The sequence below is a fragment of the Nothobranchius furzeri genome, chromosome 16 (genome assembly GCF_043380555.1).
Source record: "Nothobranchius furzeri strain GRZ-AD chromosome 16, NfurGRZ-RIMD1, whole genome shotgun sequence".
In the NCBI taxonomy this organism is placed as follows: domain Eukaryota; kingdom Metazoa; phylum Chordata; class Actinopteri; order Cyprinodontiformes; family Nothobranchiidae; genus Nothobranchius; species Nothobranchius furzeri.
Window position 1 is genome coordinate 45,343,841 of NC_091756.1, and position 23,624 is coordinate 45,367,464.

The following is a 23,624-nucleotide window of genomic DNA, read 5'->3' on the forward strand; positions in this document are numbered from 1 at the left end:
AGTTTCTGTAGGCATCCACTAGAAATTCCAGTAAGTAAAGAATTGCAGTAGTCTAGCCTAGACGAAACAAAGGCATGGATCATCTTCTCAGCATCTGATTGGGTAAGAAACGGGCGAAGTCTTGCTATGTTTTTAGATGGAAAAATTATACTTTAGAAAGGTGACAGACATGATTTTCAAGTGATAAATGTTGGACCAGTTTGATTCCGAGATTAGTGGTAGATGTAGAAAATGTTATGTTACTACCTAAAATGGTAATATTTTTTTGGTTAGAAGATTTGACCTGATGAGGAGTACCAATGAGCAGTACCTCTGTTTTGCTGCTGTTTAGCTGGAGAAATTCTTCAGACATCCATGCCTTTGTCACATCCAGGCATGCACTAAGTGGGAGCATATATATAATAAAGAGACTTGGGCCAAGAACGGATCCCTGGGGGACCCCACAAGTGATGTTTTGGGGTGATGATCGTGTCTCCCCCAAAGCCACATAATCAGTTCTCCCAGTGAGATACGATTGGAACCACTGGAAAACGGTTCCAGTCAGTCCAACTTTGGTCTGAAGCCGACGGAGAAGAATATCATGGTCCACAGTGGCAAAGGCGGCAGTAAGGTCTAAAAGAACAAGGAGTGAGACAAAGCCCTGGTCAGCAGCCACAAGTAAATCATTAATGACACTGACCAGTGCCGTCTCCGTACTGTGTGCAGAGCGAAATCCAGATTGGAAGGTTTTGTACACCCAATATCTCTGTAGATGCTCATGAAGCTGAGATGCAGCCACCTTTTCCAGAATTTTTGAAAGAAATGGTAGGTTTGAAATTGGTCTGTAGTTAGCCAAATCGTTGTCTAGCGATGATTTTTTTAGATGAGGACGAATGAGAGCAGTTTTAGGGGCAGCTGGAACAATGCCTGGTTTTAATGAATTATTTATTATTGCAGGGATGAGTGGACAGATGGTGGGGAGGTTTATTTTAATTTAAGATGTTGGGAGAGGATCTAGGGATCATGTTGAGGAATTCATCCATTGTATAATTCCCTCCACTTCTCTCTGTGTGGTATATGTGAAATTACTTGCAATGTTGATGTTTTATCTCCACAAATAACACAAGCCTGGAGGAGTTCTGCTGTGTGGAGAAGTTGCTAATGCTAATGGTTAACCAATGCTAACAGTTAGCTTCTACTAGTCGATACTTTCTCTGCTATTTCCTGAATGCTAAACCAACAACAGCCTTCCCCGTTATGAGTCAAGATTGAGTCCATGAATGTTATGTTACAGTGTGATGTACAGTAGATCTGTCAGGCTTTTCAAATCCTAGAGTTTCACCGTCTATTTTCTATCAGAAGCTACAGGAGATAGGTGGTGTAGGAGACTCTTTTCATGTTCAGCCTGCATGAAAAACTCAGAGACAAAATCTAATTTGAAATAAGATTAAAAAAATGTTTTTTTTTTCAGTGTTTCACACCTTCGAAAACATTTCCCCCCTCCCATTACAAATCAAAATTTAAAATCTAATTTATTTGTTAGATTATTTCTTCTTGTAACAATTTTTGGTAACAAATCACATACAGTCTAAAGCTTGTTTGTGTCTCTTAACCGTTACCAGATTTGTAAGGAAAGCTCATTTATGGGTTGCAAACATAAAAAAATGTCTTTGCCAGTGCCAAACACCTTATTCTGCCACCAGAGGTGGACCGGACTGGTGGATGCGCTCCTTGTCGTTGTTCTCTACACTTGGACCCAATGATCCAAATTTAACAGATCAAATCAAGGACTCAAGCCAGTTTGAATTTTTTTTTAATCTTCCAGGTTCCAATCCAATAAATGACAACCAATAAGTGATAGCAGAAAATGCTGTTTGGCTTTTATAGAAAAGATTTAGCAAGTATTTCTTGGCCACATTCTCAGTTCTGCTAATCAACCCACAAATGCCTTTTCCTTACAAATGTTCATTCTATGTAATGAACTGAACTGTATTGAAATGTTTACTTTGTGAAGTGCCTTGAGACAACTCTTGTTGTGATTTGGCGCTATTTAAATAAACTGAATTATAATTTAATTTAGGGGAACTATACTTTCCCAGAAAATGTATTTCCAAAAGAATTATCTACTAAAAGGACATTTTCTTTCAATTTGTGCTGTTAAACAATAACGGATCTATTAATAATTATTAGACAGTGACTACGTTTACATGCAGCCAATATCCGGGTTATGATCGGGTTAAGGTCGGTATTCGGGTTTCTGAGTTGATCAGAATAACCCGTTTACAAGCATAAATAGAAAGAGTTACCCCTAACTTGCATAACCCGATTTAAATGCGGACGTTGGGGTAGCGTCAGGACGTATGGACTACGTCCAGACGCAATACGCGTCTTTTCCGGTTCTTCTTGTTCCGGTATCCATGAAAACAACATGTTTTCCAGTTTGGAAGAGATAGCGACCGCATTTGTTTGCCCTTTAGTTTCCTCGTCACTCCAAAAGTGTGGTGCTGTGCCGCGACTCGCCATGTTGCTCCCAACTTGTTGTTTACTTCCGGTGTTCTGTGCATACAAGACGTCTCGCTACTCAAAAGACCAAGATTCCTTGCAAACAGAGAATGCGCAGAACACACACTTTGATGGGGATATCCCGATATGCGTTTACACGATCAAACATTTGGGTTAGAAAAGGGTTACCCCAGGTGTAGTAACCGGGTTTTTAAAAGCCCGGTTATGAGCATATCCGGGTTTTTGGCGGTGTTTACATGGACCTGCGGAACCGGGTTATATATATATATATATATATGATTCAAAACTACAGTAAACCTTTGTTGAAATAGAAAAAAAGACATAGCCTAGTGAACTAGACCAAATTCTTGCTTTGCAAAGAATGGTCTAGGCACGCTCCATTGGAACCTCAGCAGCTCCTACCAGGACTCTGGCTAGCCAATCACAGCTCTCTAGAGGGGTTTCAAACACATAAAGAGCTGTGACTGGTCCATAATGGTGGGCCAATCATAGTGCTCTATCTGCTTAGTGAACAAATCACAGAGCTTTATCTGCTTTGTGGGCCAATCAGGACACTCTATATGCCTGGTGGGTGGGATGATGCAACAGAGTGAAACAAGAGTATGTCACATTCATTGTCCAGTGGAATGCGGAGATCATTTGAAAGACAACAGTAGATCCCGCCCCACAACCGAGAGCCGTCAATGGAGCATGGCCAGACTAAATAATACATTTATTTAGTCTGGCTTGCCAGGCTAAAAAAGACAACAAGCCCCACAAGATTTCCTCTCGAACCCAAAATGAAGAAAACGTTTGAGTGAAGCCGGAATTAAGGTTATGTTATTTCAAAGCCACAATGTCCACACAAGGATTAGGTCAGGATGAATAGACGGGTCAAAATTCCACATGCTAACATGCCATGATGCCAGTAACCATGGTAACAAAGAATTAAGTCATTTCAAACTAAACCATAAGTCATTATGCAAACAGGTTAAAATCAAAATAAGCTAATTTTAAATTGAGCTGTGATCTGTTGTAAGAGGAGCTGAAAATCTGTGGCAGATAAAAAAACCAAATCAGAAGTCAGTTATCTGTCAATTGTTTTTAATTTAGAGAGAAACAGGAAAAATGGTAAATGGTCTGTATTTGTATGGTGACTTCATAGGGTTCAACCCCCCCCCCCCCAAGGCGCTTCACAACTCAATCGGTCATTTAACCATTCACACACACATTCACATGCTGGTGGGGATGAGCACTCCGACCACCACCAGCAGGCAGGGCAGGTTATGTGTCTTGCCCAAGGACACAAACAGCAGCATTCTCTGGTCAGCAGCCTGGTTTGAACCTGCAACCCTCTGATTACTGGACAACCTACTCTACATCCTGAGCTGCTATCATAATATTTTTAAAGATCCTCCCAGAAGTGAAGATTGGTATGCAGGAAGCACAGACAATGTGCAGGTACTCAATGTTTCAGCAATTTAGCAATTCACTGTGGAAATCAATGAAAACGCTGTCTGGAACATGCGTCATCCTTTCATTCTGAAATACAAGGTAAAACTCAATGATGCAAAGAAAAGAAGAGAAAAGAAAAGAAAAGCTGCAGAGATGCTTCTGCCTTCATTGGGTCTGAGCTCAAGATTGACCTGAGAATCTGATTTTGACTGGACTGGATGCCTGAAATGGACCATTTTACTTTTTGCATCGTGCCCTGAATGACTTTTATGAAGAACGGGTGTCATAGAAGTGAGCTGAATTCAGACTGTAATGAACAGACTGCAGTGAGGAATGGTGTCCTGCTGTGAGATGTTTTAGTGAAGTCCTTGTTTATCACATCAAGACTATGTCAAACCACTTTCTGTACATTACAGGAGTTTAGATGCTAAACTTATCATGAAGTGTGCCAAACACAGACAAAAGAGGCAGCAGGTAGATGAATCCAAGAACTTTATCTCACTAAGTACAAAGAAACAGAAACAAAATGGGGTAGAACTTCAATAAATCGTAAAGGATTGTGCAGGAACAAAAGCCTTTTGCTCAGACTCGCACAAGGGACTGATCAGAGCTGTTGTTTATTTTAAGGATAAAACACAAAGACTACACTTTAAATTGTATAAATACACATCTATTTGACTGGAAACAGATTACATCATTAAACCATCAGTAACCCATTTTATTGACATAATGGGATATTTATTTAAGTTGAAGTTAAAGTCCCATATTCATCATCACACACCGGTGAAATTCATCTCCGCATTTGACCCATCTCCATGAAGGGGAGTGGTGAGCTGCAATGGTGTCTGTGCTCAGGAACTATTTGGTGATTTAACCCCCCAGTCCAACCCCTTAAACCTGAGTGTCAAGCAGGGAGGCATTGGGTCCCATTTTTTAAGTCTTTGGTATGACCCGACTGGGAACCGACTCATGATCTCCCAGTGCCAGGGCGGACACTGTACCACTAGAGTATCAGTTGTATTTATTGATTGGTTGCAAGTAGAATGACATCAACACAGTTTTGGAAAGCAAAGGTAAATGTCCCACTCTGGTTCTGTAAAGAAGTGTCTCATGTGGACCAGGAAGAGACTGATGACTAACATGATAAATGACAATTTTGTGAATATGAGAGACATGGCTTTAGATTTTAGGGAAAACATCTAATTAAACAGCTTTTTTGTACTACTTTAATTCACCTTCATAATAAAATTAATTGTTTATTAAGACACCCAGTGCAGATTTTTAGCTTCTTTTGGCATAAGGGTGGCATGTTTATATAGAGATATGCTGGGCAATGAGGTTGTTCAGCTTTAATGTGTTTCTTTGTCCACCTATTACTGAGAAACCTGGCCTGGATTTAGAGAACTTTCCAAATTATGTCCTATTTCAAAACTTAATTTTTAAAATAAAAAAAGCCTGGATATGGTGATCCACACCCAGCTTCTAGATCACCTTGAAGAAAGTCACCTCCAAGATCCTCTTGAACCAGGGTTCAGGCCTCAGCACAGCACCTCATCTGCTCACATTCGTGTGTTACTGACATCCTGGTGACCACTCCTACTTCTGTTCTCCTACTTCTAGACTTGTCTGCAGCCTTTGACACAGTCAATCAAAATATCTGTTCAGAGAGACTTGAGACTCGGGTGGGGATCAAAGGGGCTGCTTTGGATTCGTTTAGGTATTACCTCAGGAGCAGAATGCAGTTGCATGGATGAGCGCTCTTCTCTCGCGCTACCCCATCCTTGGTGGGGTTCCTCAAGGCTTGACTTTAGGACCTATATTCTTCTCCATATATATACTTCCACTGAGAAATATTTTCACCAAGTGACAGATATATCACATGTACACTGACGATTTGCCAAATCTATTTTGCCGGTACTCCACCTAACTCTCTTCAGACACTTTTGTAGCCTACTGCCTCTCTCAATTCTATTGTATTTGTATGTGTATTGCATTCTTTGTATTTGCCAGTTTTACTCACGGTACCGCACTTTGTTCAACTCTCATGCTGTTTTAAAATGTGCTATATACAGTAAATAACACGTGAATGATGTAAAATTTCAGTGTAATGTTAAAGGTGTTGCTGTTTCACTTGTCTGATGATGAAGTTAAACCGTGTTGAGCGTAGTATTGTAATATAAGACCAGTGATGAGGATTGAGGACCAATGCAAGTTTTGGCATCCTGTGCATATTTGTGTGTGTGTGTGTGTGTGTGTGTGTGTGTGTGCGTGTGTGTGTGTGTGTGTGTTGCTGAATCAGATATGTAGAGATGAAGAGGTGATTACAGTCATGACACTGGGGCTTGGATTACAGAGGATTACATGCGCACGGACTCTGACACACATACAGGCTCAGATTTCATGATGGCACAAGCATCTACATGCAGAGCTAATACTGTCATACAAAAGGGTCAAAAAGAGGCAGAACAGTGAACACAAATAAGGGATGGATGTGTGGTGATGGATTATGAGTCATGTAAAACCATAACAAAGGTAAAGAAGCTTGTATGTGTGACTGCTGCTCTCTTTTCTCCTCATCTTCATCTCTCCTCCCTTCCAGGCAGTAGGCTGCCAACATGGTCACTCACAGGGGAAATACTCCTCCTCCTCCTTGGCCTCCAATTTTCCTCCTGCTCCTCATCTCCTCACCGCTACAGGCTCGGCCGCTTCTCATTCACTCGTCCCTTAACGTGGCGGTGGTGTTCAGCGGCTCTGGCTTCCAGAATGAGGTCAGAGGTCGCCTCAGTGGGGAGAACTTTGTGGACCTGCCTGTGGTGGTGAGCCCCGTGACCGTACTGGTCAATGACACCAACCCTCGCGACCTGCTGACCCACCTCTGTGATACCATGGCAACAGAGAAGCTGCACGGAGTGGTGTTTGAGGATGATGTGGGCTCTGGTGCCGGCGATCAGGTAAACATTTCTGGTTCTTAAATAAAACCTCACCAGAGTCAAGAGTTTAGTCAAACATGTCTGAGTTCTAAAGCCGAACACGCGTTATCAAATAACAAAGTGAAACGCACCACTCCTGTCAGCTTTAACCCCAAAGAGGAACTAATCTGAACCTTAGGGATCTGCATTTTTATTTCCTCTGTTGGCTTTGCTTGAAACTATGATGAAAAAAATAACAAAAAACAAACAAACAAACCTATTACCTCAATATATACTGATGTAGTAGTATGTTGTCCTACGTAGTAGTTTGGGCCGTTAATCAATTTTACTAACTTTAATTTTGAGGGGGAAAATTTTAAATAAAACCCACAATTTTACACATTAATTATATTTTTGGTGTTCTAGATTCTCACGCTCTTTGAATTTTCTAAACACTTTATTTTAACCCAGCATTAAGCAGCCACGGCTGCTCTAAAAGCCTCTAAAAATTAAAGAAAATTAAGCTCCCCATGAGAAGACCATCAGAATATAGGGAAGCACTTCAGGAAGCCATTCCCTCCGTCCACAATGTGATTAGAAATGGACATCTATCGGGGTCAAGCTGAGGTCCGGACCAAGAAAACTTTCAGAGGAAACTGCTGGTAGGATTGGGAATCAAAGCCCCCATTTCAGGGTAAAAGACCTTCAGAACGATTTCACTGACTCTGAAGTGGGAAACTGCTCTGATGCTCTGCCACAGCTGGAAAAAATATGAATTTGAAGAAGTGATGAGTAGAAAATGTTTCCTGCTTGCTTACTGCAAATGCAGCATCTAGAGGTTACAAATAAAATAAGTCCAGTAATTTACAAAATTCTCTTTAATTCGATTCATCCACATCCTTTAGACACTGTCAGTGCGTCCCAGGGCAACTGTGGCTACATCGTAGCTCATCACCATCAGTGTGTGAATGTGTGTGAATGGATGAAAGATACACTGTAGTGCAAAGCGCTTTGGAGTCCTTATTCTGAGATGTGCTATACAAATGTGGGTCATTTATCATATGTTGACATTTGTTTGACAGTTGTTGGTCTGAAAAAGCTCCATGGTGGCACCTGTTGTGTTACAACCTGGTGACAATTGAGCCAAATAAACAACTATTCATTTAAAATCAACAAATTCTTAAAATTTGTAACTCTTAACATTTCTTTGAGTAATCAAATGCAGTTGCCCATCCTTAATATTTACTCTTAACAATTTAAATCCTATGAAAACACCAAAGCTAAGACAACATAAATAGACTATACTCTAGCCAGTAACTCAATCCTGTAAGCTATGTACAATAACTGTCCAAACTTCCTTTTTTATCAAAGGTTATTGAAAAAGTGGTACATGCTCAACTCTCACATCATTTACTGGAACATTCACTACTCGACCAATTTCAGTCTGATTTTAGGCCAAATCATAGCACAGAGTCTGCACATATTCGTGTGTTAAATGACATTCTGACAGAAACTGATGCTGGTTCCTGTGTTCTGTTACTACTGCTAGACCTATCAGCGGCATTCGATACAGTTGACCATAACATTCTGTTAACTAGGCTGAAATCTTTTGTTGGAGTCACAGGGACCGCGCTAAATTGGTTTCACTCCTATCTGTCTGACAGGAGCTTCAGCATCCACATAGACGATTGCTCTTCTCCTTTTGTCCCACTCCCCTGGGGAGTTCCCCAGGGCTCCATTCTAGGTCCACTCCTCTTTTCTTTTTATATTTTGCCACTGGGAAATATCATTGCTAAACACGGCCTACATTATCACATATGCACCGATGACTGTCAAATTTATATGGCTTTAAATCAACTAAGTTCCATTACCCAGCTCTCAGATTGTCTCTCAGAAATTAAAACCTGGTTAGCTTCCAATTTCCTGAAGTTTGACAATAAGACAAAGGCCATTCTATTCAAACCAAAACATCATCTGCATACTTCTGCTGCCTTTGATCTCTCCCCCCTAAACCTAAATTCATGTGTGACCAGCCTTGGGGTTAAACTGGATGCTGACTTATCAATGAGTGCACATGCTAATGCCACTGCTCGATCCTGCTTCTTCCAGCTTCGTCGCCTTGCCCGACTAAAGACCATTCTTAAGAGGCCACACTAACCCTGGCTTTCCACAGGAGCCGTCAGCAGCACGTTACTGCAGCAGCACGTCATAGCTGCTGATAGGAACCGCTGTGGTCAACAGAACCTTTTCCACTGGAGCCGTCAGCAGCACGAGTCGGCCGCGTCTCAGGAGCAGCATGTAGCGGATGCGCCGGTTCTATTTTCTACGCGCGACGCCTCTGAAACGGGTCAAGTTCGACATTTTTGGGGAAGGAAAGACAGGAAATCGGACGCGGAAATGGAGAGAAGCTCCCGAGATTTTCAGAATAAAGAACACACTGCCTTCCGGTTGCTTTACTTTTAAAAAAGGTTACTAACTGTGCAGCCCTGTGAGAAGTTATCACCTAGCTAGCGGTCTCCTTTGTTTTTCAGGTCCGTATTGGCGATTATAAAATGGACAGAACATAAAACACAAATCATGTTGTAATTTTCTCCTGCTCGTTGTGTTTACTGACGAAGTCACTCGTGTGACTTTGTGCTCGGTCGGTGACAGCTGCTCCCCTGCTGCTTCGCGTCTCGTGGGAAAGGCCAAGCAGCAGCTTACGCGAGCAAGACGTGCTGCTGCAGTAACGTGCTGCTGACGGCTCCCGTGGAAACCCGGGGTTAGAATCAGTGATTTATCACTTCCAGACTCGATTTTTCCAACTCGGTTCTAATTGGTGTAAATGTATCTGTCCTAAATCGTCTGCAGAAAGTGCAGAATGCTGCAGTCAGATTTCTTTCTAATGCTACCGCCACATTACTCCCATTCTGGCGGTTCTACACTGGATTCCGGTGCAATTTCGGATTCAACACGAGGTTCTTACTTTTACTTACAAAGCCCTGAATGGTCTAGCCCCCTTATACCTGTCAGAGCTGCTCACCCCTACCCCCCCCCCACTAAGGTCTGCTGATCATCTATTGCTCATAGTCCCTAAAATGAAATTTAAAGCTCGTGGGGAGCGTGCGTTCGCCTTTGCAGCTCCAAGACTTTGGAACGCACTCCCTCTGGTGGTACACCAGGCTTCTTCACTGGCACAGTTCAAATCCAGCCTGAAGACACATTTCTTTAATTTGGCTTTTGGTCAATGATCAGTCTTTTATGCTGTGGCTCTTCTGTTTTACTGACTTCTGTTTTTATTGACTTCTCTTTTATTGGCTGTTTTATACATTTGTGTTGCTTTTAGGTGTTTCCATTTTATGAGAGCTTTTATCTCTGTTTAATGTGTATGTATGTGTATTTTAAATGGCTTTTTAGGTTTAACTCTGTACAGTGCTTTGGTCAGCTGACATGCTATATTTAAATGCGCTATATAAATAAAATTGGATTGGATTGGAAGTAAAATATATTATTTATACAAAAACACTTTAATGTGGTAAAATAATGATAAATGGATAAATAACTGTTACAACTGTTGGTTTTATCACTTCAGGAAACCTCTAGTGTCATGTATATATTTGCTTTGTTTCAGGTGGCAGAAGTGGCACAAATTCTGGACTTCCTCTCCACTCAGACTGCTCTGCCGATTGTTGGCATTAGCGGCGGCTCTGCGGTTGTTATTCCATACAAGGTAACATCTATACGTGACACTCGTTTTAAATGCACACTAACGCCCTGAAGCTGGAAATGGGTTTTAGATAGTCTACTTCAGTGATCGAGCATGCTAAAAGTATGGAAACATGTATTCTTGGTGTAAATTAAACAGCAAGTTGTGATGTAAACCCTGGCAGGAGTGACGCTCGCTCTTCACAGGCTCACTCAGAATGCTTTTGCATTGGCATCATTCGGCTTTAAACAACTTAAGTAGGTCAGAGCGGTGAAACCTACTTTGGCAAGAAACTGGCTGCATGCAAACATTTGGATGTGAGCAATACAGATGTGTGAATTATCAGAGCTGACTTCAGCCTTCGACCCTCATTAGCTCGTTTAATCCCTGGCTGAGAAGAGTCTGAGATGTTGGAAGGAGAAACTTTTCAGGAAGATGAGTTTTGCAGGGGATCTGCGCTTCAATCAATCACCCCGCTGCACTAAAAGAACAGCAGCTTTTTTCTGCTAAAGATTTAGCACATTTCTCCTTGATGAATGGAGACGTAGAGCAGTGAGCTGTGTAGTTATGTTGTAAAGATGAGATTGATGACACCAGATGGATTCTTAATCTCCACTTCTTTACTTTTGGGCTGGAAAGTGGTTTCATCCCTTCTTTCTCTCACAGTTCCTGCTCATCTGCCCTTCTTTCCTTCAGTAGCTGAACTGTCACACTGAGCACCTTGTATTTATAGAACCGGCTCTCTCACACAGAAACACATGCAAATAGACCCTGTCACATTTGAGAACACACACAAGCACAAACACAGAGGCAAGTGCTTTCTTCTCCCACCATCTCCACCAAAAAGAACTCCAGACTGAGCTGAAGTAGCTGTGAGGGGTTTGGATTTCATCCTCAAGGCAACATTTTGTAAAAGTGTCATGCATTTATCAGTTTCTTGTTAATCAAAAGGTATCCAAGGGATGTCACGTCAAATACGACTATCAAACTGGGGAGTTGTAGCTTCAGGAAGGTGATTGATTTACTGTATTCTGATGGCAGAGCGGGATGGTTGAGTGAGTCAGTAAGAGGCTGAGAGAGGAGAAAGATGCTTCGATGAAGCTCGCCTGACAGCTGCCTTCAGGCGGAGTTTTACTGTCTCACAGATAAGTCTCCTCTCTCTCTTTTGAGAGTGAAACACTCATTCTAGTTCCTCCGCTTCTCTTATCCTCTTTATTTTCATTTATTTATAAATTTCTACTCTGTCCACCTCTCGTCTCGTCCTAGTTCTGACCCCCCCTCATGTTTCCTTGTAGGCCCTACATCCCTCCACTCTTCCAGCTGATACAGCAAACTGTCACCAATACTTCACTCCATCTCCACTGCTCCACAGATTTTTGTTCAGTATATTGTTTGTGCATTTGCTAGATTTCTTTAGGCTACAACAAAAGATGAGCCAGAGGCCACCGCTCCTCTGTGCAGTCTTGGAAATCCGGGATGCCATTAAATTGGTAATTAGACCCTCAAGGAAGGCTGGAGACTCCTCATCGAGCGCTGCATTCAGTTCCTAATCCAAACCAATCTACCACTTTGCTCACTGTTCCTTTTTGCCTTTTTTTTGTTTGTTTTGCTTTTCCTTTAAAATTGAGTCCACGTTTATCCCAGACGGGCTCTTGATGCACGTCTCTGCCACAAAAATATTTAAAAGTGTGTCTACTTGACAGTCCTTACGGTTTTAATTTGTAAAATTAGTTACCATTGGTTAGTTTTCATCTTCTCCTCCAATGATCTATCACTTCAAACGACCGTTTACTGAAGATCTTAAGTGTTTAGTGACAGCGACGAACACCACCATCTCCTCTGTGATCCAAACAGTGAAGGCCGCACTCAGCGCTCTCACCTTCTGTTTTTTTTTACATTTTGTTGTCTGCAAGGAGAAGAAAGCTTGTCATAGGCGTCTGACACAATGGGACAGGTGGGTTGGACGAAGAAAGACAAATGCATGAGCGCACGATTCTCTTAAAGGATAAAAGAGCTCAATACTACTTAATTATCAATAGCCTCGATGATGATGAGTATCTTTGATGGTGGTTTTAAAAAGAAGCGGCAGCCGCCTGGGCCGCCTATTTATGGTTCCTGTCTCAGTGATCTTTTTCTATGGTGAACAACGAGGAAGGAGGGAGTGAGACAAAGATGAAAAGATTGAAAGGAGGAGAGGAAGTGTGTCTTTTGTTGCGCAAGAGCAAATAGGAGGAAATGAGAAAGCGTGAGGAACAGCTGAAAAAAAAGGCATAAAAACTGTTCAATAGAGCTTGTGAGCAAGGAAGGAAAGAGAAAGTGTCTCTCCGAGGAGCAGGAAATCATAGACTGGATGTGCTTCCCCTTTGTGAATTGTTGCAGTGTGCTGGGTGATCTTTAGAGGGTGCTGCCTCCAGATGTCTAGCCCTGGGAGCAGCGAGGAGAAGAGGAGGAGGCGAAGATCACCGCTAACAATGCTGCAGGGGGAAAACAACAACAGCTTTTATATGAAAAACAAAACTTAGTTTTATCTGACAAACATTCCACTGTCTGAGGAATCCTGTTATGTGATGATAATGTCAATTTTTGGGTTTGCATTTTTCAAACAGTGAAAAGTGTCTGTGAGGTTTAAACACTTTAAGTCTTCTGGTTCTCTTCTCTTGGACTTTGTTTGAGGTGTCTCCTAAAACATCTGGTACTACAGTAGACCTGATAAGCTGTGGGATCTCAAGATACCAGAAATATTTCAGAAATAAAAGATCTATTTCCACAATACCTTAAATATTTTGTAGTTTTTTCTCTTTAGAAATGAATGAGATAGTTGCTTATATAAAAAGGTATACAAAACTAAAAGAGACATGAGCTATTAAAAAGTATCTCTTCCACTCACATTGAACCATAGACTGATCCACAGATTAGAAAGCCCCATTTTCAAGCTGGGTTCCTACGTGTCATGGTCTGCGTCTGCCCCTTCCTTATGTGCCTCCTGATGTTTCTCCATCCCTCTCTAGATTCCCTTCTGTGTCTCATAGCGCCCTCATGTGTCCTTTGTCTGCGTCTCAATTATGTGTCTTATGTTTGTAGCCCTTTTAAGTCAATTCCTCCCAGGTCCTGTGTCATTCTTTCATTCCCAGCCCTCCAGGTCTTCCTTCACGTTCTGTAGCTCCAGCCTCTTTGTCCCCTGCTCAGTGTGTGTGTGTGTGTGTGTGTGTGTGTGTGTGTGTGTATGTCCTTCCCTCAGTCTTAGTTTTAGTTTTATGTTTTAGGTTTATCTGCCCTTCACTGGTTATGTTTTCCCCATTTAGATAATTTGTGTCACCTGCCTTCCCTCTAGCCCTCACTCCACACACCTGCTTCCTGTTTCCTTAATTGTTCTCCATGTGTATATAAGCCTTGTCTTGTCACTCTGTGGTTGTTGGTTCATTGTCTTAGGTCAGCGTTGGTTTGTCTCTAGTCTTTAGGTCTCTGCTCAGAAGGTGAGCTTTTGGTTTTTTAGTCTGTTTAGTTATTAGGTTTTGGCTTTCTCCCCTTGGATTTTTGGTTATCTTCCTAAATAAAGGATTTTTACTTTTCAACCGCTCCTGCCTGTGTGTTCTGGATTTCCTGCACCTTGGGTCCAAGCCTCCTGCTCTCAACCTGACACTACGTCACAGAGCTAGTGGTCTGTAGACCTCAGACTGGAGTTTGGAAGTGGAAAAAGTTCAAACAGCTAAAGTGTTGTCACCCACTGAGAATTCAGAAGTCAGGGAACAAAAGAGCAAACTATAAGGCTTTTTAAAAAGTGCTTCCTTCAATAAAATAAAGGTACTTCAACAGGCTCTACCAAAGGGGTTGACCTTGTAGTCAAAGGTTAGTAAAAAGGCTTTGGATTCTATAATGAACAATCAGTGTTTTGTGATCAAATGTAGTTACTTTGAAATCATTTAAATTCTTTTAGAAAATGAAAACCAAGCAAACAAGTGGCTGCCAATAATTCATATACCTGAGATTCTAACAACACTGATTAAGGGGAAAAATGTTCGTGAATCAAAATATTTTACAAGAAGCAGCAAGTTTATTCACCAAATATGGTAAAATACCAATTTGTTTTTCCTGCTGTGAATAATTTTCCCCCAAAACAAGACCATTTTCTAATGAAGCTCTCTTTTTTTCCTGGAAAACAGCAAATGTTTAATTGCTAATTCACTAGCTTATGCTAGCTGTAGTCCAACAGTGACTGCTCCGTGCTAACAGTAAAATGTAGGTGTGCTTTAACCAATGACCAGTCCTTTTTAAGTATAAAAACAGTTGAGCATTTAAAACCATTTCTTGCTATTAGATGCCATCAAGATGATATTTATGTAGTTAGTCTGAGGTCATGCTTGTGTTATCAGACTGAAATGATTCTATGAGTCAGATGTCTTTATTCTTAGTTTGTTTCTGTGGCCAAATTGACCTTATTTCTCAGTTTGTCCTTCTGTCCACGTGCCTCTTCTCTCCCACCCACCCCTGTTATGTTGGACTCTCTCTTGGCCTTGTGATCCAGAAACCAGACGCTTATTAAACAGGTCATGAGAAGCCCAGAACCACTCCACAGTTTCCCATTAGAAACTGGAACCCCAGTTACTTCTGTAGGGTTAGGTAAACTAGGTACTTTAGCTCAGTATATATATTAACTCTGCTTGTGACCAATAAGCTGTCTATCTAAATATAGAATATCACCTTGCCTGGTCTTTATTGTGTTTAATCATAAGATTCTAGCAGTCTTTATTTATTAGGGGATTGTACACACTTCATCTTGATTCAGGAAAAAGGTTTATAAAAGTAAGAATTTATTTAAAAGGTTTATAAAAGTAAGAATTTATTTTACAAACAATTAAAACTTGACAAATTGGTTAACTATTATTACTGTGAGTGGATGGAACTAAAGGTGATGTCTGGAACCTATGTGTGAATGTGATGTTGGTCAGAACTTCCGTATCTCGGAGAGCTGAAATCTGGATGTAAAAGAATTTGGTTTGTGTTAAGCTATGAGGTTGATTATTATCAAAAACCACATCCAGACGCAATCTCACTGTGTTCTACGTACCCAAGTGGAGACGCCCTTTTGGATCCGAGATGTCGGGGGGGGTGTCGGAGACCCCCAAGTACCGAAGTCCATAGATTAACTTGCAGTACGACCAGGTCAGTCCAGAGTCATCTCCAAGTAACGACAGTTGGAACTAGTTTGCGTCTCAGGAATAACTCTTAAGGAGTTGAACAATTCAGCTTGTTCTGCAAAAACTATTTTGTTGTATCAGCTTCGCAGGTGTGAAAAAGGTTTTGACGACGTGTCAAAAGCTTTGGTGGGTTAAAGAGGTTTTTGCTTCAGGTGGCTGGCCTGAAGCTTCACTAGAACTCGAATCACCAGCGTGATCTGGTTTAAATGTTATGATGTGATGATTGTGTAGCCAACCAAAAGTTGACAAGTTTGGATGTTATCAATAATCTCAGAGACACACGCCTTCTTTGATCGGGAGGCTCTGATCTGGGTAAAAGGTTAATTATGTGTCATGGACTTAACTTTACCTTACTTTGTATTTGTGTGAGAGCGAATGTTATGACCTTGTCAAGTAAACATGCCAAAACAATCATTGAGCACAGATTAAATTTCAGAAGTTCATATTTAATTTAAAAAATCTTCTTTCTTCTTTGAAGCGAGGAGTTTAGATAAAAGGGTTGTCTGTGAGGGACCTTGGAAAGAACAGGATGTCAATGTTGTGATTTTGTTATCTCTGTCAGAGCTGCGGGCTTTGAGCACCAGCTGGTGTGAGGAAGGCAGGCTGATTTAAAGGGATACCGTGCAGTCTGGTGTCTCATTTTTGACCAGATGTTGAATGGTCAAACAGTACCTAAACTGACCATTGCTGGACATTACACCTCTAAGCATGGCAGCAGGGGTCTAATTTTAATGAGGTGGTCAGTCAAACTGGTATTACTGAGCCATTGAGTCTAATGTGAGAATTAGATAGCTGCATGTGGCAGTCAGTGACTGGGATCACACAATCAAAGGCTTCTGCTTCTGCTGAAGACAGTCAGAATCTATTTTAACAAGCTGCACTAACATCCATTTTAAAAAAGAAAGTTAACATTAATGAGAAATTTGAATTTAAAAAGCTTAACTCTAAATGAATAAAAAAACACGAACCATGTGATTGTTTTTCAGATTCTCAAACAATTAAAATTTCTGTGTTGAATGTATATCATTCAATTCTAAATGTGAAGCTATACGATTTTAATATGTCTAGACTTTTAGTGGACCATTGCAAAACTGCTCGTTGTCTCTTTTAACTACAGATTTCCTCAGATCTTTTCCTTGGTTATGGTGAGGAAGATGTCAGGTTTGGTAAGCTTGGGGGTTTCATCTCTGTTACGGCTGTTGCAGAGGACGTAACAATCTCTAAAGCCTAAATACCTGCAAAGGGTTCTTGGGCCTTTAGATGGTTTCTCAGTCTAAGCTGAATTAAATAAATTGACTTTCGCACCATACTCTAATTTTTGAGTTTCACCTGTAGATTGTTCACTTAAAAAAATACTACTAAAACATCAGGACACCTGTAGTTCAGCCCCTCTGTCTTAAAAGACAAACTTCTAAAAGCACCCCTGAGCCATCTTCTTGAACCAATCCTAATTCGTTGATCACAACATGCAGATCAATGCAGTAAATCCCAGAAGACCTGCCTCATGTTCGGCAGCACAAAGCTCCCCCATGGGAGGAGAGGAGTGTGTGTGCAGCCTCCATGTCCACCATCTTCCTGTCACATTTCCATACGTTCCTGCAGTAAGACTGCTAATTACGGCTGTGTGTGACAGCCGCACTGCCAAGGTGGTGGGAATGAGATGGCTGGGAGAGGAAGATGAAAGGATGAACTCTGTCTCTTCCTGTGTTTGAGTTCCTGTGAGAAGAAGATGTGGAAAAGAAGGTCACTTTGGTTTAATTATTAGGATCCACTATAAGCATCTGCCAATGTGTCTGATTCTGACTTTAATTAGGTAGTGATAAAACCCGGACTGGCCAAAGGGTTTCATTCAACACATTACTAGTTTGTTTAATTGCTCAGACATAACTAATTGGATTAGAATGACCATTAAAATGACACACCTCAGCACATCTCTGGCACATCAGCAGAAGTAGGACACTACAGTCAACCAGGCCAATCCCACTCATTTTGTTATTTATTTAGTAACGATTCGAAGCATGCATCACTCTTTTCATAGCTCTTTTGGTCTGGTTGCCACTTCATCTGTGAAGGTGAGTCTCAAACAAGGTGAAACTGGTAAAAATTCAGCGAGGAAGAGTCTGGCTGTGATATTCTTGTGGTAGTCCTCAGGCTTCGAGGCTCTCCTGGGCTTTGCAGAGGCTCTGAACTGTGGGAAAGTGAAGATCAACAGAAGGAAGAGATGACAGGTAGTCACCTCTGAGACAAGAAGAGACTAAAAAGATCTGAGACCTCAGCTCAAGTGGTGCTTGATGGTTTAACACCATCTCCTCTCTTTCTCTCCTTCCAATCTTCCAGCAAAACATACATCAACGTATTGTAGTTTGAGATTCCTCCGTATGTTTCTGTCTTCAGTTTGAGTAGAATTAAGTCTTTTTTTTCTGGGAGACAGCATCACCCCAGTTCAAACCATCCTACAGAAGCTGTCTGTTAGCAAATCAAATTCAGAGAAATATAACTGGTGTCAATGCTCTGCCTGCTCTTTCACATGCTTACATCATAGAGCAACTCATTCCCTGCAGCACCATTATGCTGCCTAGATCTGCAAACTCTATTAACCTTTTCATTTAAAAGAAGAAGAAAAAGGCTGGGATGGATCATTCAGTTTGACACATTTTCAGTTGAATTCCTTATCTGCTTCTGGCTTGGAGCTCGATGGAGTCAATGCCTTTGTGCTTGTTCCAGGACATTTATAGACTTTTTCAAGTTGGATTAGCATTTTCTCATCATCACAACTAGATGGTACAAGTAACTAATTGGACATAAAAATTCGAAATTTGCTCTCTTTTCATGATGCAAATCACAGCCAGACTTCTAGCAATGGTCTTTGACTTGTTTCTTAAAAGAAAGACTCAGGAAGTGCTTGAGATACTTCATAAAGAAGAACACAGAAGCTTTATGGAGAAACTGGAGCTAAACAGTGAGGCTGAGAGATTTGTAGGAAGACAAAAGCATTTTGAAGCAAGACAATTCCTGCAGCACTGACTGAACTCAAACAGCATCTACTCACTAGGTCCATCTTTCTAGCATCGGTTGGAACCATCGACATAAATATAGGTTGGAACCCATGCTTCTGTAATTCTTCATAATGATGATTCAACAAAATGTTGGAAACATTCCTTGGTGGTTCTGGTCCATACCGACATGACAGCCTCACACTTACATCACATGTGAGTCTTCTGGTACACAATGTTCTGGACTGGATTGAGATCTGGTGACCATGGAGTCCATTGGAGACCAGCGAACTCATCGTCATGTTGAAGAACACAGTTTGAGATGATCAGAGCTTTGTGACCTGGTGCATTTTTTGCTGGAGTTGGCCATCAGAAGATGGGTACGCTTTGGTCATAAGGGGGTGGTCAGCAACAATACTGTGGGGTGTAAACCAAGGTCAACGTCCTGGTCAGTTGTATTTATGTAGCTCATTTACAAAGACTGTTTCTACCAAAGAGCTTCACAATCTTGGGGAACAGATTAACTCATTCACTGCCAGCCGTTTCCCGATCGGTGAAGCCCTTTTCTATGGGGTGCCAAGTGTAAATCGCTGGTGTAAATTATTTAGCAGACATTTATTTTTTGATAATTAGCTCGGTTTTCCTACATTTAGCAACTTTTATCACATTTAAAAATATGTTTAAATATTACTTAATTTCAGCTCATCTAAATGTTAAATCTAAACTTAAATGTTAAATCTAAATGTCATGTCTAAATCTAAATGGAAATGCTATATGTAAATGTTAAATCTAAATCTATATCTTAAATCTAAACCTAAATATAAATGCCAAGTGTAAATGTTAAATCTAAATGTAAAAGTAAAATCCAAACCTAAATCTAAATATCAAATCTAAACGTAAATGTTAAATATAAATCTAAAACTTTTATCTAAATCTAAATGTTAAATCTAAATCTAAATGTTAAATCTAATTCTAAACCTAAATATTACATCTAAATGTTAAATATAAATGTAAAAGTTAAATCTATATCTAAATGTCAAATCTAAATCTAAGTGACAAATCTAAATGTTAAATCCAAATCTAAATGTTAAATCTAAACATAAATGTTATATCTAAATCTGTGAGTTAAATCTTTCTGTTATATGCAAATTAGCCATGTGTGACCGGACCCACAACAAAGGTTGGCCAATTGCGCTCATTTTCACTCCACTTTCTTTCGCGCTGGACACTGGCTGTACTGCTCTAGTCTTCATTGGGCATCTTAGCAAAGGTAATAGCACATTTCGATATCAGTTTTCAATTCAATTCAAAAATACTTTATTAATCCCAGAGGGGAATTAGAGTTTCAGTACACACAATTCTGAGATCAGACATACATACATAGACACATGACAAGAATTGGTGACTGTGGTCATTCGCAACCCGAGTCGCACCACCGTAATAGATCAAGGGGGTTTATATGAGGATAGTCAGGGGGAGGGAAAAAAGGCACTTCAGAGTTACCCTCCACAGAGAAGGCAGCTTTGCTATGCAAAAAATCCACCTCAGACAGATATGCACACAGACTTCAGACATTGCACAACATAAGTGTCCACTAGGTGGGGAGGTAGGGTTGGGACTCTCCTCACTTCAGTGCGTGCAGCCGCATGGGGCAGCACTCATCACCTCTATTTGGACAGGGGAGGGAGATAATGGGTTAGAGGGCACAGTGACTCCTAGATAAGGGTTCCACGGCCTTCAAAGGTCAAAGTCCCGCCCAGGCTGGGATAGGGAGAAAGAGTTTCCATAGCTACGGCAACATTCCACATTTCTTCTGAGGGGGGAGTTATCACTTAAGCCTCACAGGTTCCAAGGCCACCAGATTCAGATAAAAATTGTTTTGAGGACAGACAGAGATAATTTCCTCTTTGCCTTAATCTTCTGTTGGTCTTCAACCCCTCTAGATCCAATAATGGCATAATTAATCAATCCCAATCCATGCTGATCCGTCCACTTGCTCCTTGATGGTATCCACCTTTGGTGCCAGAGCCTGAATCTCAGCCAAAGTTCCAAGCTTACGACTCATCTCGACAATTATATGAGTTTGTGTATTCACAGTGCGATGCATTCCATCCCTGAGTTCTGGGATTGAGCCAATATTCCTCGAAAGCTCGTTAATTTTCTGGTAAGCCAGGTAACCTCTCAGGCCAAACAGCAGGAATCCCGACACCAAAACAACGAATATCCAAACATCTTCTGAATCGACTACAGACAGTTGAGAGAGGCATATCAGGTTCCACTTTTTCCAGGACTCCATGATATACCCAGCTGGCTCTGTCCCAGAGGGGCATCCGTGAGCCCCTTCTCCCGTTCTCATCGTAGAAAAAAAATTGTCAATCGCATTGAAAGACCAACTGACCAGATCCATTTTTAATAATTTCCAGTTTCCAGAAAAAATGCAGAAAGTGCCGTGCACAGACAGGACAAAGAGCCTTGGGATGAGGAAGGAGGGAGAGGAGAAAAAAGTGTCTGTACTCTCCAAAAGCCGGAAGAAGACATTTGATGAGTAAACTAATTGCTTTGATCGTGTTTTCAATTATTTCTCTGCTAGGATCGTGTAATAGAACATAATGACCAGTCACAACTGAAGAAGACAGACATGGCTGCCAGCTTGCTTCATGTAGGAGAAATTGAACATGCCGTCATGGCAGGTGTCTGAGCAGCTCCTCAGAGCGTGCTTCCCCCTGCATCGCACCCCACAGCAATGACGGTAGGTATTCTGGTGGTTTTCCCCTTGGTTAGCCTATTTAACTGGAAGTGTTCATACACTATAAAGTTGTCATGAACCTAGCTAAGCTGACTAGCTAACGACTGTGTTGCATAAGCCTGTTTCAAAAAACAATCGCTCCACTTTCTCGCAAAGGGAGCCACTTCATAAGTGGCCAAATGTGGCACACGACCATGTGTTTTTCACAAAAGATAACGTGATGGCTGGGGCACTGTGTCTGCCCTGCCGCAGACAACCTTATAGCTTTTGCCTAACTTTATTTTTATACAGATTGAAGCCGCACCTCTTAAGTTTTTTCACTAACTGCTACAAGTAGTGGCTGTCTTTCAGTCTCTGTGAACTGTGGCTGGTTGTGAACTTCCTGCCTCTTAACACTCAGACTTAAGAACGGTGTTAGCAATCCATTTTATTTTCATTTCATTTATTTATAAAGCACCTTCCATGACCTTACAGACCAAGGTGCTGAAGACAACCAAAACAGCTCATGATAAGAACAAATACAATGTTGTGTATGATAAAAAGAAAGCAAAAAAAAAGACAATCATAAAAACATTAAATGAATGTTGAATAGAAACAGTAAACTATCATAAAAACGTGTTAAAAAAGCTGAAAACATTAAAGTCTGTTTTTATTGTAAAGTGACCTGGATGTGCTGAAAAGTGCTTTAAAAATTATCATCACTATTAATATCACTATTATTAGTACATGAAGCCTAAATAAGCTAATAGGAAAATGTTGGCCAATGTTCCAGGTTTCCACTCCCCATGATCATCCACCATTGGTTGCAGCAGGTTCATCTGGCATAAGCCGCTTCTTCCCAACTGCCACCTCACAGAGACCAGTAAGTTACAGTTATATTACACTTTGTATTTATTTTTATTTTCTGTACAATATAGAGCCTGCTGATTGTAGGGCAACTGCGATGATTTACTCATTTATGCCTTGCACAGGATAAACCCAGTTATAGCAAATGTCTAATAAATAAATACATATATTACAAGATGAATGTTAAAATAATGTGCCCTGGAAATTGACCAAATTATTATCTCAGACCAATTAAAGTAAAATGAGTTATGAGAAATTGCATTAAATTTTCTCTCCTGCATAAAATGTTGATTTGATTGTATTGTAGCAGACTACAGGTCCTTCTCAAAAATTTAGCATATTGTGATAAAGTTCATTATTTTCTGTAATGCACTGATAAACATTAGACTTTCATATATATTAGATTCATTACACACAACTGAAGTAGTTCAAGCCTTTTATTGTTTCTAATATTGATGATTTTGGCATACAGTTCATGAAAACCCAAAATTCCTATCTAAAAAAATTAGCATATTTCATCCGACCAATAAAATAAAAGTGTTTTTAATACAATAAAAGTCAACCTTCAAATAATTATGTTCAGTTATGCACTCAATACTTGGTCGGAAATCCTTTTGCAGAAATGACTGCTTCAGTGCGGCGTGGCATGGAGGCAATCAGCCTGTGGCACTGCTGAGGTGTTATGGAGGCCCAGGATGCTTCGATAGCAGCCTTAAGCTCATCCAGAGTGTTGGGTCTTGCATCTCTCAACTTTCTCTTCACAATATCCCTCAGATTCTTTATGGGGTTCAGGTCAGGAGAGTTAGCAGGCCAATTGAGCACATTAATACCATGGTCAGTAAACCATTTACCAGTGGTTTTGGCACTGTGAGCAGGTGCCAGGTCGTGCTGAAAAATGAAATTTTCAGCTTCATAAAGCTTTTCAGCAGATGGAAGCATGAAGTGCTCCAAAATCTCCTGATAGCTAGCTGCATTGGCCCTGCCCTTGATAAAACACAGTGGACCAACACCAGCAGCTGACATGGCACCCCAGACCATCACTGACTGTGGGTACTTGACACTGGACTTCAGGCATTTTGGCATTTCCCTCTGCCCAGTCTTCCTCCAGAGTCTTGGCACCTTGATTTCCGAATGACATGTAAAGTTTGCTTTCATCCGAAAAAAGTACTTTGGACCACTGAGCAACAGTCCAGGACTGCTTCTTTGTAGCCCAGGCCAGGCACTTCTGCCGCTGTTTCTGGTTCAAAAGTGGCTTGACCTGGGGAATGCAACACCTGCAGTCCATTTTCTGCACACGCCTGTACACGGTGGCTC

At 41.0% G+C, this 23,624-nt stretch overlaps 1 protein-coding gene across 1 annotated transcript in view; it reads left to right on the forward strand.

Moving 5' to 3' along the window:
* Positions 1-23,624, forward strand: part of LOC107387701 (glutamate receptor ionotropic, NMDA 2C) — a 106,629-nt gene that overhangs the window by 16,395 nt on the left and 66,610 nt on the right. Inside the window, exons 2-3 of the mRNA XM_015962816.3 lie at positions 6,536-6,887; positions 10,456-10,554. Coding sequence (XP_015818302.3) covers positions 6,552-6,887; positions 10,456-10,554 — 435 coding nt within the window. The 5' untranslated portion in view covers positions 6,536-6,551. The remainder of the gene's footprint in view (positions 1-6,535; positions 6,888-10,455; positions 10,555-23,624) is intronic.